Source organism: Salmo salar, chromosome 05 (genome assembly GCF_965601325.2).
Source record: "Salmo salar chromosome 05, fSalSal1, whole genome shotgun sequence".
Taxonomy (NCBI): domain Eukaryota; kingdom Metazoa; phylum Chordata; class Actinopteri; order Salmoniformes; family Salmonidae; genus Salmo; species Salmo salar.
Window position 1 is genome coordinate 78,627,683 of NC_138295.1, and position 17,509 is coordinate 78,645,191.

The window sequence follows — 17,509 nt, forward strand, 5'->3', positions numbered from 1 at the left end:
AGACAGACATATTGTTATGATAACCCTGGCTACACTCTTCTGAACCAAGACAGACATATTGTTCTGGTAACCCTGGCTTCACTCTTCTGAACCAAGACAGACATATTGTTATGATAACACTGGCTACCCTCTGAACCAAGACAGACATATTGTTATGATAACACTGGCTACACTCTGAACCAAGACAGACATATTGTTCTGGTAACCCTGGCTACACTCTGAACCAAGACAGACATATTGTTCTGGTAACCCTGGCTACACTCTGAACCAAGACAGACATATTGTTCTGGTAACCCTGGCTACACTCTTCTGAACCAAGACAGACATATTGTTCTGGTAACCCTGGCTACACTCTGAACCAAGACAGACATATTGTTATGATAACCCTGGCTACACTCTTCTGAACCAAGACAGACATATTGTTCTGGTAACCCTGGCTACACTCTAAGACAGACATATTGTTCTGGTAACCCTGGCTACACTCTGAACCAAGACAGACATATTGTTCTGGTAACCCTGGCTATACTCTGAACCAAGACAGACATATTGTTCTGGTAAGCCTGGCTACACTCTGAACCAAGACAGACATATTGTTATGATAACACTGGCTACACTCTTCTGAACCAAGACAGACATATTGTTCTGGTAACCCTGGCTACACTCTGAACCAAGACAGACATATTGTTCTGGTAACCCTGGCTACACTCTGAACCAAGACAGACATATTGTTCTGGTAAGCCTGGCTACACTCTGAACCAAGACAGACATATTGTTATGATAACCCTGGCTACACTCTGAACCAAGACAGACATATTGTTCTGGTAACCCTGGCTACACTCTTCTGAACCAAGACAGACATATTGTTCTGGTAACCCTGGCTACACTCTGAACCAAGACAGACATATTGTTCTGGTAACCCTGGCTACACTCTTCTGAACCAAGACAGACATATTGTTCTGGTAACCCTGGCTACACTCTGAACCAAGACAGACATATTGTTATGATAACACTGGCTATACTCTGAACCAAGACAGACATATTGTTCTGGTCACCCTGGCTACACTCTGAACCAAGACAGACATATTGTTCTGGTAACCCTGGCTACACTCTTCTGAACAAAGACAGACATATTGTTCTGGTAACCCTGGCTACACTCTGAACCAAGACAGACATATTGTTCTGGTAACCCTGGCTACACTCTGAACCAAGACAGACATATTGTTATGATAACACTGGCTACACTCTGAACCAAGACAGACATATTGTTCTGGTAACCCTGGCTACACTCTGAACCAAGACAGACATATTGTTATGATAACCCTGGCTACACTCTTCTGAACCAAGACAGACATATTGTTATGATAACACTGGCTACACTCTGAACCAAGACAGACATATTGTTATGATAACACTGGCTACACTCTGAACCAAGACAGACATATTGTTATGATAACCCTGGCTACACTCTTCTGAACCAAGACAGACATATTGTTCTGGTAACCCTGGCTTCACTCTTCTGAACCAAGACAGACATATTGTTATGATAACACTGGCTACCCTCTGAACCAAGACAGACATATTGTTATGATAACACTGGCTACACTCTGAACCAAGACAGACATATTGTTCTGGTAACCCTGGCTACACTCTGAACCAAGACAGACATATTGTTCTGATAACCCTGGCTACACTCTGAACCAAGACAGACATATTGTTCTGGTAACCCTGGCTACACTCTTCTGAACCAAGACAGACATATTGTTCTGGTAACCCTGGCTACACTCTGAACCAAGACAGACATATTGTTATGATAACCCTGGCTACACTCTTCTGAACCAAGACAGACATATTGTTCTGGTAACCCTGGCTACACTCTTCTGAACCAAGACAGACATATTATTATGATAACACTGGCTACACTCTGAACCAAGACAGACATATTGTTCTGGTAACCCTGGCTACACTCTGAACCAAGACAGACATATTGTTCTGGTAACCCTGGCTACACTCTGAACCAAGACAGACATATTGTTCTGGTAACCCTGGCTACACTCTTCTGAACCAAGACAGACATATTGTTCTGGTAACCCTGGCTACACTCTTCTAAACCAAGACAGACATATTGTTATGATAACACTGGCTACACTCTGAACCAAGACAGACATATTGTTATGATAACCCTGGCTACACTCTGAACCAAGACAGACATATTGTTATGATAACCCTGCCTACACTCTTCTGAACCAAGACAGACATATTGTTCTGGTAACCCTGGCTACACTCTGAACCAAGACAGACATATTGTTATGATAACACTGGCTACACTCTGAACCAAGACAGACATATTGTTCTGGTAAGGACTGAAGCAGCATGAAGAGCAGAAACAAGACTATAGTTAACATTCTGGTAGCAAAGACAATGAGGAGTTGAGAGTAGGTTTCTTCCAACCTGAGGAAGTTAGTCCCTGCCACTGATAACATGGTGTTTCCTTTAGGGACTGGGCCTGAATAGAACACTGTGTAATAACAGTATGAACAAACTACACCAGTACTATTTAAAACCAGTGCTAACATGTGCCTTGGGAATGGGCTTGAACCAGCAACCATGCTCTGAAGGTCTGCCATAAACCCACTCAGCCTTTGTCCATAGAGAACAGCTTCCTCCACATCAGTGCAGGCAGAAACAACCAGGCAGTGAGCTATCTCTATCATCATACACAGTCTTCGATGAGTGAGCTCTCTCTATTGTGTTACAGTCTTTGATGTGTGTCACAACCCCCTAAGGACAGACACCATCTCTCATCATCCCACAGACACTCTTCACACCAAGCAGTGCTCTGTTTAATCTCACTCTTTCATGTTGCCAATGTGATTAGTGGTGGATCGCAAACCTAAATGCTGCAGTTCATGTCAATGTGATGGTAGATTCTACACAGAACAGAACTGACAGATCAACCTGTATCATGTCTGTTCTTTATTATTCTGTTTCATGATATCTATGTATATATTAATATGCGGTTTCATTTCAGAATATGTGAGCTATGTAGAATAATGTTTTGTACACATGAATATGCTGGTTAATGTTTGGACTTTGTTAAGAAACAGTAATCTCAAATTAATGCTGTATAATGTTCTCTTGTCCAATTGTCTTTGTTTCCTGATGAATCCCTTTTTGGTGAGGTAGGATAGCAGTTTGGGGGGACAACCGCCTACAAACAAACAAACACACACACACACACACACACACACACACACACACACACACACACACACACACACACACACACACACACACACACACACACGCACACGCACACACAGGCACTCCACGGGGTGTGTGTCGTGAGTAGGATTAGGGTCTCACACAGATGGGCTCAGATGTCCTTGGACAAAAGAACAGGGCGTGGCCTGGGTTGCTGGGGGAGACCGTATCGCGGATGAATTAATATAGAGTGTGGGGGGGGGGGGCTGCACCCCTTTCATTCAGGCTTAGGAGTTCCAAGGATTCGTCCTGTGTTTGTGTGTGTGTGTGTGTGTGTTGCATTAGAGTGCATGAAGGGGGTTGGCTAAAGGCCACAAAGGATCCCCCTAGTCCTCAACCCCCCTCACCACCACTAACCCCCCCCCCCCCCCCCCCCCGTCTTCACACCCTCCACCCTCACCACCACGTCTCCATCAAGCCCCATCCCCCACACCTCCCCAACCAGCCCTGGCCCCAGCACAGTCTGAGGAACTGGGTAGTCTGGGAAGTCCTGGGTACAGAGAGGGAATCCACTGAGCATCCCCATGAGATGACTGGTTCTTTGTAAGCCAGCCAATCCACCATCCAGGGCTGTTTTTGGAATGTTACATTCTGTGATGCTGATCACCACAACCTTTCTATGTGCTCTGAGTACTAACAGCCCACAGATGTACACAATCCAGACAGACACCATTACGGTGCACTCATGAAGCATCACAAGGGAGAAACAACCATGTCTATACATTCTGTTAATCATATTTCTATGCAAAGGAGAGGAGTGCCCAAACATGGAAGCTTTAATTCACATTCCCTATAATAACATCTATCTTTTATTGAGACAGGAAGTGCAGGGTGGTGCAGGGCAGGGGGTGGCACAACCGTGAGAGCCAGACATATGGTCTTCTGTACAAAGACAACTCAGCATAATCTCCCTCCTACACACACACACACACACACACACACACACACACAATCAAACACACACACAAACACGCACACACACAGATTTTGCTACAGCAGCAGCATCTTGCAGAGAACCGATCCCAGAATCCCAGTCCCAACATCCTGCCCACATAGAGCCATGTTAGTCAGCCTCTTGGCTCCCTTCCTGCTGCCTGGCTCCCTGGTTCTGGCTCCTCTTGGCTCCCTTCCTGCTGCCTGGCTCCCTGGTTCTGGCTCCTCTTGGCTCCCTTCCTGCTGCCTGGCTCCCTGGTTCTGGTTTCTTTTGGCTCCCTTCCTGCTGCCTGGCTCCCTGGTTCTGGTTTCTCTTGGCTCCCTTCCTGCTGCCTGGCTCCCTGGTTCTGGGTCCTCTTGGCTCCCTTCCTGCTGCCTGGCTCCCTGGTTCTGGTTTCTCTTGGCTGCCTTCCTGCTGCCTGGCTCCCTGGTTCTGGTTCCTCTTGGCTCCCTTCCTGCTGCCTGGCTCCCTGGTTCTGGTTTCTCTTGGCTGCCTTCCTGCTGCCTGGCTCCCTGGTTCTGGTTCCTCTTGGCTCCCTTCCTGCTGCCTGGCTCCCTGGTTCTGGTTTCTCTTGGCTCCCTTCCTGCTGCCTGGCTCCCTGGTTCTGGCTCCTCTTGGCTCCCTTCCTGCTGCCTGGCTCCCTGGTTCTGGTCCCTCTTGGCTCCCTTCCTGCTGCCTGGCTCCCTGCTTCTGATTTCTCTTGGTTCCCTGGTTCTGGTCCCTCTTGGCTCCCTTCCTGCTGCCTGGCTCCCTGCTTCTGATTTCTCTTGGTTCCCTGGTTCTGGTCCCTCTTGGCTCCCTTCCTGCTGCCTGGCTCCCTGGTTCTGGTCCCTCTTGGCTCCCTTCCTGCTGCCTGGCTCCCTGGTTCTGGTCCCTCTTGGCTCCCTTCCTGCTGCCTGGCTCCCTGGTTCTGGGTCCTCTTGGCTCCCTTCCTGCTGCCTGGCTCCCTGGTTCTGGTTTCTCTTGGCTGCCTTCCTGCTGCCTGGCTCCCTGGTTCTGGTTCCTCTTGGCTCCCTTCCTGCTGCCTGGCTCCCTGGTTCTGGTTGCTCTTGGCTCCCTTCCTGCTGCCTGGCTCCCTGGTTCTGGCTCCTCTTGGCTCCCTTCCTGCTGCCTGGCTCCCTGGTTCTGGTCCCTCTTGGCTCCCTTCCTGCTGCCTGGCTCCCTGCTTCTGATTTCTCTTGGTTCCCTGGTTCTGGTCCCTCTTGGCTCCCTTCCTGCTGCCTGGCTCCCTGCTTCTGATTTCTCTTGGTTCCCTGGTTCTGGTCCCTCTTGGCTCCCTTCCTGCTGCCTGGCTCCCTGGTTCTGGTCCCTCTTGGCTCCCTTCCTGCTGCCTGGCTCCCTGGTTCTGGTCCCTCTTGGCTCCCTTCCTGCTGCCTGGCTCCCTGGTTCTGGTCCCTCTTGGCTCCCTTCCTGCTGCCTGGCTCCCTGGTTCTGATTTCTCTTGGTTCCCTGGTTCTGGTTCCTCTTGGCTGCCTTCCTGCTGCCTGGCTTGGTGGTTTTGGTTCTGTCCAGGTCGAAGGAGGGCAGATGGATTAGCCATATGGCAGACAGGAGTTATGCCGCCCCCCCCCCCCACACACACACACCACACACACACACACACACACACACACACACACACACACACACACCACACACACACACACACACACACACTAACTGTCATGCCGTCTCGGTCTTATAAAAGTCACATCCAACCGGATCATATCACCAGATCAGCCAGGCGTCAGCTTGGAACCTGTTTGCTCCGCTTGCTGTTTGTGTGAACACATCTTGGGTTTTAGATGTGTCTGGGTCTACCATTATTTTGTGAAGAGCTCTGTAAACTAGATTGACTGACAGTTGTGTAAATACTTTATTCTAAAACAGACTGGCTGACAGACAGGCACACAGTGGGGCATGTTTACCTAACACTACTGCCTGATAACATCTGAGACACACACACACACACACACACACACACACACACACACACACACACACACACACACACACACACACACACACACACACACACACACTGAAGCAGGGTGAAGGAAAACACTAAAAATAAACTTTAAAAGCAAAGTCTGCTGATAGAGGGTGTACAAACAGAACACTGCAGAGAGGATGCAAGTACAGCTCTCTGTGTGTGTGTTTGTGTGTGTGTGTCTGTGTGTGTTTGTGTGTGTGTGTCTGTGGGTGTGTGTGTGGTGAGTGTGTGTGGGTGAGGTGTGTGTGTTTCTGTGTGTGTGGGTGAGTGTGTGTGTGTGTGTGTGTGTGTGTGTGTGAGTGTGTGTGTGTGTGTGTGTGTGTGTGTGTGTGTGTGTGTGTGTGTGTGTGTGTGTGTGTGTGTGTTTGTGTGTGTGTGTCTGTGTGTGTTTGTGTGTGTGTGTCTGTGGGTGTGTGTGTGGGTGAGTGTGTATGGGTGAGTGTGTGTGTGTTTCTGTGTGTGTGGGTGAGTGTGTGTGTGTGTGTGTGTGTGTGTGTGTGTGTGTGTGTGTGTGTGTGTGTGTGTGTGTGTGTGTGTGTGTGTGTGTGTGTGTGTGTGTGCGTGTGTGTGTGTGTCTGTGTGTGTTGTGTGTGTGTGTGTGTGTGTGTGTGTGTGTGTCTGTGGGTGTGGGTGAGTGTGTGTGGGTGAGTGTGTGTGTGTGTGTGTCTGTGTGTGTGTGGGTGAGTGTGTGTGTGTGTATGTGTGTGTCTGTGTGTGTGTCTGTGGGTGTGAGTATCAAACTTGGCATGCAGGGCAGGGAGGCCACTACTTGATCTTTCCAGCAGGCATCTGTGTGTATGTGTGACAAGCCTCTTAGAATGAACTGCACACCAAGCAGACTGTCAGAGAGAGAGAGAGAGAGAGTAGCCCCAAGAAGGCAGGCGTATCAGCAGCTCTAAGCCCAGAAACTGACAGCCGACACTGGGCTTGACAGCAGCACAGCATGGCCTTTTCCTGGAGCCAGGATGCTAACGGCTAACAACTTATAGATGCCACACTGTGTGTGTGTCTAGCAGAGCGCTGCAGAGATTTTCTGAGTTAAGAGATCTTGGAGTGCAATTTTCCCTCGTTCCCCCACTCACTCCCTTGCTTCAATTATTCCGTCCCTCCAGGAAGACTACAGAGGAATGACAGAGGGAGAGAAGGAGTGGAGGAGGAGAGGAAGATAGGGAGGGAAGGATGAAGGAGGCTGCTAAAACAGATGTCACAAAGCCACAGGGTCCCAGTGTTGTTCATTTTTGTTTCTCTCTCACCCCCTCATTTTCCCTCACTCCCACTGTCTCTGTACATTCCTCTCTCTCTCACTCCCACTGTCTCAGTCCATTCCTCTCTCCCTCACTCCCACTGTCTCTGTCCATTCCTCTCTCCCTCACTCCCACTGTCTCTGTCCATTCCTCTCTCCCTCACTCCCAGTCTCTGTCCATTCCTCTCTCCCTCACTCCCACTGTCTCTGTCCATTCCTCTCTCCCTCACTCCCACTGTCTCTGTCCATTCCTCTCTCCCTCACTCCCAGTCTCTGTCCATTCCTCTCTCTCTCACTCCCACTGTCTCTGTCCATTCCTCTCCCTCACTCCCACTGTCTCTGTCCATTCCTCTCCCTCACTCCCAGTCTCTGTCCATTCCTCTCTCCCTCACCCCCACTGTCTCTGTCTATTCCTCTCCCTCACTCCCACTGTCTCTGTCCATTCCTCTCTCCCTCACTCCCACTGTCTCTGTCCATTCCTCTCTCCCACTGTATCAGTCCATTCCTCTCTCCCTCACTCCCACTGTCTCTGTCCATTCCTCTCTCCCTCACTCCCACTGTCTCTGTCCATTCCTCTCTCTCACTGTCTCAGTCCATTCCTCTCTCCCTCACTCCCACTGTCTCTGTCCATTCCTCTCCCTCACTCCCACTGTATCTGTCCATTCCTCTCCCTCACTCCCACTGTCCATTCCTCTCTCCCTCACTCCCACTGTCTCTGTCCATTCCTCTCTCCCTCACTCCCACTCTCTCTGTCCATTCCTCTCCCTCACTCCCACTGTCTCTGTCCATTCCTCTCTCCCTCACTCCCACGGTCTCTGTCCATTCCTCTCTCCCTCACTCCCACTGTCTCTGTCCATTCCTCTCTCTCTCACTCCCACTGTCTCTGTCCATTCCTCTCTCACTCACTCCCACTGTCTCTGTCCATTCCTCTCTCCCACTGTCTCAGTCCATTCCTCTCTCCCTCACTCCCACTCTCTCTGTCCATTCCTCTCTCCCTCACTCCCACTGTCTCTGTCCATTCCTTTCTCCCTCACTCCCACTTGTCCATTCCTCTCTCCCTTTTTCTCTATTCTTCCCTCCTTCTCCCTGACTCATTTCACATCCTTCTTCTCATTTTACACTCTCCCCTCTCCTCTCTCTCCCCTCTCCTCTCTCTCCCCTCTCCTCTCTTCTCTCCACCATAAGGCGGTAAACCTGTCAGATGGATATGCATTTTAAGAAGGCGGCTCTATATGCCTGAAAAACACACACACACACACAAACCCGCACGGGCACTTGTGCTCGCTCACACACACACACAAATACAGACACGCACACACACACACACAAATACAGACACGCACACACACACACAGACAGACAGACAGACAGACAGACAGACACGCACGCACGCACGCACGCACATGCACACACACACACACATAGACATGCACGCACACACACACACGCACGCACGCACACACATAGACACGCACGCACACACATAGACACGCACACGCACACATAGACATGCACACACACACACACGCACGCACACGCGCACGCACGCACACACATAGACATGCACGCACACACATAGACACGCATGCACACACATAGACATGCACGCACACACACACACACGCACGCACGCACACACATAGACACGCACGCACACACATAGACATGCACACGCACACATAGACATGCACGCACACACACGCACGCACACACACACATAGACACGCACGCACACACATTATTTATGTATATATTTCTGCCAAGATGCATTTTTAAATTGATAGTCGTTGGCTCAATGACTGGATGTCTATGGGAACAGCTAGCATGTCATTGCGCAAACGCTAGTAGTAATTCATCCCCCTACCATTTCCGCCACTGCTGAAAAGAATCCTAGGGGAAACACTGCACACTCACTGCACACAAACGAATATACCTTTCTTCCCTTCCTGATTACCTCCACCCTAAACACACACGCAGAAGATAGTGTCTCTCACATCAACACATCAGAATCAGAGCTTGGTCTTTTCTCTCAGGGTGACAGATGCTGCTTTAAACCATCAGCTCTCCCTCATAAATACAACCATATACTGTATTATAAACTGGGTGGTTAGAGTCCTGAATGCTGATTGGCTGACAGCCGTGGTATATCAGACCATGGGTCTGACAAAACATTTATTTTTACTGCTCTAATTACGTTGATAACCAGTTTATAAAGCAATAAGGCACCTCGGGGGTTTGTGGTCTATGGACAATATACCACGGCTAAGGGCTGCATCCAGGCTGTACTCCGCGATGCGTCATGCCTAAGAACATCCCTTAGCCGTGGTATATTGGCCATATACCACACCCCCTTGTGCCTTATTGCTTAATTATATCACTCTCTATTCCTCATGAACTAACTGGCTGGTCAACTCTGCTCTGTCCTAGTGGATAATCTCTCTACTCTGAAGTCAATGTTAATTATGGGATGTGTAACTTAAGGGTAGTCTGCTTTGTGATCTGCATTCACGGTCCGGTCTGCAAGAGCTTCTAGTCCCATTCAGTCCAGACGACTACTATTACACAGTGTGTGTGAGTGCGTACGTGCGTGCGTGCGTGCGCTCGCGCATGTGTGAATGGATGGCCAAGGCCAGGCTTAGCCGAGGTACTCACGCTGACGCGGTCCTTTCCTCCAGGCTCGATCATGTAGGTGTGATTCCCATCAAAGAACATCCCACTGACAGAGAGAGAGAAAAAGAGAGATCAATATGACCGCCAGCCATTGCAGACGTAAACAAGATGGATGCCAGCGCTCTCTCTCCTCTCTACAGTAACTGATGAGGACTGTGTGTGTCTGTAATGGCACTAAGAGGGATAGGTGTCTATGGATGGTTTATAATGGTACATGTCTATGCATGGTTTATAATGGTACATGTCTATTGATGGTTTATAATGGTACATGTCTATGGATGGTTTATAATGGTACATGTCTATGGATGGTTTATACTGGTACATGTCTATGGATGGTTTATAATGGTACATGTCTATTGATGGTTTATAGATGGTTTATACTGGTACATGTATATGGATGGTTTATAATGGTACATGTCTATGGATGGTTTATAATGGTACATGTCTATGGATGGTTTATACTGGTACATGTCTATGGATGGTTTATACTGGTACATGTCTATGGATGGTTTATACTGGTACATGTCTATGGATGGTTTATACTGGTACATGTCTATGGATGGTTTATACTGGCACATGTTTATACTGGTACATGTTTATACTGGTACATGTCAGGACATAAAAACACTGCAGGTCTGTTGTAAATGAGCCTCCTCTCCATAACTAACACTACTAACTAACACTACTTACATTAATAAAGAACACTACTAACCAACACTAATAACTAACATTACTAACACTACTAACCAACACTACTAGCCAACACTAGTAACCAACACTACTAACACTACTAACCAACACTACTAACCAACACTACTAACACTAGTAACCAACACTACTAACCAACACTACTAAGACTAGTAACTAACACTACTAACACTACTAACCAACACTACTAACACTAGTAACCAACACTACTAACCAACACTACTAACACTAGTAACCAACACTACTAACCAACACTACTAACACTAGTAACTAACACTACTAACACTAGTACCCAACACCACTAAACAACACTACTAACACTAGTAACCAACACTTCTAACCAACACTACTAACACTAGTAACCAACACTACTAACCAACACTACTAACACTTGTAACCAACACTACTAACACTAGTAACCAACACTAGTAACCAACACTACTAACCAACACTACTAACACTACTAACCAACACTTCTAACACTAGTAACTAACACTACTAACACTAGTAACCAACACCACTAACCAACACTACTAACACTACTAACCAACACTACTAACACTAGTACCCAACACTAGTAACCAACACTACTAACACTAGTAACCAACATTTCTAACCAACACTACTAACACTACTACTAACCAACATTACTAACCAACACTACTAACACTAGTAACCAACACTACTAACCAACACTACTAACACTAATAACCAACACTTCCAACCAACACTACTAACACTAGTGACCAACACTTCTAACCAACACTACAAACCAACACTACCACTTGTAACTAACACTACTAACACTACTAACCAACACCAGTAACACTACTAACCAACACTACTAACACTAGTAACCAACACTACTAAACAACACTACTAACACTAGTAACCAACACTACTAATCAACACTACTAACACTAGTAACCAACACTACTAAACAACACTACTAACACTAGTAACCAACACTACTAACACTAGTAACCAACACTACTAACACTAGTAACCAACACTAGTAACCAACACTACTAACCAACACTACTAACCAACACTACTAACACTAGTAACCAACACTAGTAACCAACACTACTAACACTACTAACCAACACTACTAACCAACACTACTAACACTAGTAACCAACACTTCTAACCAACACTTCTAACCAACACTACTAACACTACTAACCAACACTACTAACCAACACTACTAACACTAGTAACCAACACTAGTAACCAACACTACTAACACTAGTAACCAACACTTCTAACCAACACTACTAACACTACTAACCAACACTACTAACCAACACTACTAACACTAGTAACCAACACTAGTAACCAACACTACTAACACTAGTAACCAACATTTCTAACCAACACTACTAACACTACTAACCAACACTACTAACCAACACTAGTAACACTAGTAACCAACACTTCTAACCAACACTACTAACACTAGTAACCAACACTACTAACCAACACTACTAACCAACACTACTAACACTACTAACCAACATTACTAACACTTCTAACCAACACTACTAACACTAGTAACCAACACTACTAAACAACACTACTAACACTAGTAACCAACACTACTAATCAACACTACAAACCAACACTACCACTAGTAACTAACACTACTAACCAACACTAGTAACACTACTAACCAACACTACTAACACTAGTAACCAACACTACTAAACAACACTACTAACACTAGTAACCAACACTACTAATCAACACTACTAACACTAGTAACCAACACTTCTAACCAACACTACTAACACTAGTAACCAACACTACTAAACAACACAACTAACACTAGTAACCAACACTACTAATCAACACTACTAACACTAGTAACCAACACTACTAACACTAGTAACCAACACTACTAACACTACTAACCAACACTACTAACCAACACTACTAACGCTAGTAACCAACACTAGTAACCAACACTACTAACACTAGTAACCAACATTTCTAACCAACACTACTAACACTACTAACCAACACTAGTAACCAACACTACTAACCAACACTACTAACACTAGTAACCAACACTTCTAACCAACACTACTAACACTAGTAACCAACACTACTAACCAACACTCCTAACCAACACTACTAACACTACTAACCAACATTACTAACACTAGTAACCAACACTTCTAACCAACACTACTAACACTAGTAACCAACACTACAAACCAACACTACCACTAGTAACTAACACTACTAACCAACATTACTAACACTACTAACCAACACTAGTAACACTAGTAACCAACACTACTAACCAAAACGACTAACCAACACTACTAACCAACACTACTAATACTACTAACCAACACTACCACTAGTAAGTAACACGACTAACTAACAACACAAGATTAATCATAAACCCAAATTGAGAACCTTTTGTTTTTTTTAAGGGTGAATTGGTGTGTGAGAGAAATATTATGTATAACCTACCTAAAAGCAAGAGATCGCTATGTGCACAGGTAAGATAGGGGATATTGCCTCTGCGTATTGAAACAGGTCGGTATTGTGGTGAAATGGAAGAGAAAAGACTATGTAACTATTGTGACCTCGAAGAAAAAGAGAATGAAACTCATTTTATCCTCTATTGCCCTTTCTACCACGAAAAATGCTAGCTCATCACATATTCCTTGGCATTATGTGGCTGAGGAGAAAGTGAAATAGTATTCTGTCCATTGTGTATTTCCGTTTGTGGAATATTTAGATAAAGCCTAGAATAAAAGAAAAAGGGCTACCTATAATTCAATTGTACAAATATTTAGCTTCTATGTGGTAAATGGTGTGTGTGTATATAGATTGTCTATACTGTATGCTTGTCTCCCATATGAATCTTCTCTTCGTGCCAGACTGGGTTCAAATGACTTCTGCTAACTTTAAAAAAAAATATTCTGTATTTATTTATCTGTATACAGTTGAAGTCGGAAGTTTACATACACCTTAGCCAAATACATTTCACAATTCCTGACATTTAATCCAAGTAAAAATTCCCTGTCTAGGTCAGTTAGGATCACCACTTTATTTTAAGAATGTGAAATGTCAGAATAATAGTTGAGAGAATGATTTATTTGAGCTTTTATTTCTTTCATCACATTCCCAGTGGCTCAGAAGTTTACATACACTCAATTAGTATTTGGTACCATTGCCTTTAAATTGTTTAACTTGGGTCAAACATGTCGGGTAGCCTTCCACAAGCTTCCCACAATAAGTTGGGTGAATTTTGGCCCATTCATCCTGACAGAGCTGGTGAACTAAGTCAGGTTTGTAGGCCTCCTTGCTCGCACTTTTTCATGTTGTCACGTCCTGACCAGTAAAAGAGGTTGTTTGTTATTGTAGTTTGGTCAGGGCGTAGCAGGGGGTGTTTGTTTCGAGTATTTCTAATTGAAGGTCCTATTTAAGAGGGGTGTTTTTCTATGGGATTTTGTGGATAGTTGTTTCCTGTTTTGTGTTCGTGCACCTGACAGGACTGTTTAGTGTCGTTTGTTGTTTTTGTATACGTGTTTCTTTTGTTTTCCTTCTTTAATAAAATAAGAAGATGAGCTTACACGTTCCCGCTGCGTTTTGGTCCAATCCCTACGACACCCGTGACACATGTTCTATAGGGTTGAGGTCAGGGCTTTGTGATGGCCACTCCAATACCTTGACTTTGTTGTCCTTAAGACATTTTGCCACAACTTTGGAAGTATGCTTGGGATCAATGTCCATTTGGAAGACCCATTTGCGACCAAGCTTTAACTTCCTGACTGATGTCTTGAGATGTTGCTTCAATATATCCACATCATTTTCCTTCCTCATGAGGCCATCTATTTTGTGAAGTGCACCAGTCCCTCCTGCAGCAAAGCACCCCCACAACATAATGCTGCCATCCCAGTGCTTCACGGTTGGGATGGTGTTCTTCAGCTTGTAAGCTTCCCCCTTTTTCCTCCTGTCACGTCCTGACAAGTAAAGGGGTTATTTGTTATTATAGTTTGGTCAGGACGTGGCAGGGGGCGTTTGTTTAGAGTGTTTCGGGGTTTATTGGGTATGTTATTATGTAAAAGGGGTGTGTTTGTTTTGTGTTGTAGGGGGTTTTGGGTATTGTTGTGGTTTTGAATTTCTATGATTTTCTAGGTTGTGTATTTCTTTGTTGGCCTGGTATGGCTCTCAATCAGGAACAGCTGTACATCATTGTTGCTGATTGGGAGTCATACTTAGGTAGCCCTTTTTTCACTTGTGGTTTGTGGGAAGTTGTTTTTGCATAGCTGTGTGTGTGTAGCCTACAATACTGTGCGTTCGTTCGTTTTCTTGTTTTATTTCGTTAAGTGTTTAATAAAAGTTAAAATGAGCACTCAACCCGCTGCGCCTTGGTCCACTTCATACGACATCCGTTACACCTCCAAACATAACGATGGTGATTATGGCCAAACAGTTCTATTTTTGTTTCATCAGACCAGAGGACATTTCTCCAAAAAGTACGATCTTTGTCTCTATGTGCAGTTGCAAACCGTAGTCTGGCTTTTTTATGGCGGTTTTGGAGCAGTGGCTTCTTCCTTGCTGAGCAGCCTCTCAGGTTATGTCGATATAGGACTCGTTTTACTGTGCATATAGATACTTTTGTACCTGTTTCCTCCAGCATCTTCACAAGGTCCTTTACTGTTCTGGGACTGTTCTGGGATTGATTTGCACTTTTCGCACCAAAGTACATTCATCTCTAGGAGACAGAATGCGTCTCCTTCCTGAGCGGTATGATGGCTGCGTGGTCCCATGCTATTTCTACTTGCGTATTATTGTTTGTACAGATGAACGTGGTACCTTCATGCGTTTGGAAATTGCTCCCAAGGATGAACCAGACTTGTTGAGGTCTACAATTATTTTTTCTGAGGTCTTGGCTGATTTCTTTTGATTTTTCCATAATGTCAAACAAAGAGACAATGAGTTTGAAGGTAGGCCTTGAAATACATCCACAGGTACACCTCCAATTGACTCAAATTATGTCAATTAGTCTATCAGAAGCTTCTAAAGCCGTGACATCATTTTCTGGAATTTTCCAAGCTGTTTAAAGGCACAGTCAACTTAGTGTATGTAAACTTCTGACCCAATGGAATTGTGATACAGTGACATAGTTTGTCTGTAAACCATTGTTGGAAAAATTACTGTGTCACGCACAAAGTAGATGTCCTAACCGACTTGCCAAAACTATAGTTTGTTAACAAGAAATTTGTGGAGTGGTTGAAAAACGAGTTTTACTGATTCCAACCTAAGTGTATGTAAACTTCCGACTTCAACTGTATGTTATGTATGTTTGTATGTATGTATGTACAGTATGTATGTATATTATTTTACTGCTCTAGGGATGTCATTATTGTTTGGATAACCTTATTTACTATTATGTATTGATTTTTACCTTACTTTTTTTTCACTCTTTATGCGATGTGTAATGCAGAGAACACCGGAAGAAGTATTATCATTTAATTACCACAGTAAATTATTGTAATGTTTGTTTATGTGTCAATTAATCCCATAAGGGATGGGTTACCAATTGGCGATTTGACACGAAAATAAAATGTAATTCATTCATTTCATTCACTAACTAACACTACTAACCAACACTACCAACAATATTAACCAATACAATTAACCAACACCACTAACTAGCACTTCTAACCAACACTACTAACCAACACTAGCCTTAACCACCACCTTTAGGCCTTTCTCCGTCAAGGAAAACAGTCTATAATATTGTCTTGGTTCAGGCAGTTCAAATATAGACCATAAAATGGTGCAATCTGCAATGACTGGATATTGATATACGATATAGAGTGTATTCTCCACTGCCTTCAACACTATCTACAATACGGTATTACTGTGGGTTACTCTGGGTTACTACGCGCGCACACACGCACACACTCAGGAAGGATAGGTAAACGTCCTCTGTCATTACGGGCAGCAATCATCTTAAACACTCATAAAACAATTTCCCATCCAGCATATATGTGAAGGTTCCCTTGTCCCTGTAAACTAGGCTGAGGTGTGTGTGTGTGTGTGTGTGTGTGTGTGTGTGTGTGTGTGTGTGTGTGTGTGTGTGTGTGTGTGTGTGTGTGTGTGTGTGTGTGTGTGTGTGTGTGTGTGTGTGTGTGTATGCAGGCTGACATGCGACTGTGAAGCGGACATCATCAATTAACGTTATCAGAAGCTTTTTAGGAGATTGCTCAGGTCAAAGTGTGTACTATAGGAATGAGGGTCAACATCACACAAACACACCTCACATCCAGGCTGGGATGATGCTCCACATACAGAGTTCACCTTCAGCACCAACTGTCTCTGCCAGACCGTACACGCACGCACACACCCACACGCACACACACACACACATGCGCACGCACACACACACACACGCACGCACACATGCGCACGCACACACACACACACACGCCACACACACACACACACACACACACACACACACACACACACACACACACACACACACACACACACACACACACACACACACACACACACACACACACACACACGGAAGACTAAATGTCAGCCAGGACAGAAGACAGACTGTCTGATCCACCATCCTGATCTCGCGAGCTTACACACAATGAGAGTGCAACGGTCAGAATGGTGGATCAGGCTAGGAGAGAGAGGGTGGTCAGGATGGAGGATCAGGATGGTGGATTACTGT

The 17,509-nt window shown here is 45.2% G+C and overlaps 1 protein-coding gene across 3 annotated transcripts in view; it reads right to left on the reverse strand.

Moving 5' to 3' along the window:
- The window catches only part of LOC106605988 (disintegrin and metalloproteinase domain-containing protein 22), a 116,200-nt gene that overhangs the window by 36,662 nt on the left and 62,029 nt on the right, over positions 1–17,509 (reverse strand). For all 3 annotated transcript variants that reach the window (XM_082975612.1, XM_045718976.2, XM_045718978.2), the window contains one exon: positions 10,063–10,126. In XM_082975612.1, coding sequence (XP_082831738.1) covers positions 10,063–10,126 — 64 coding nt within the window. The remainder of the gene's footprint in view (positions 1–10,062; positions 10,127–17,509) is intronic.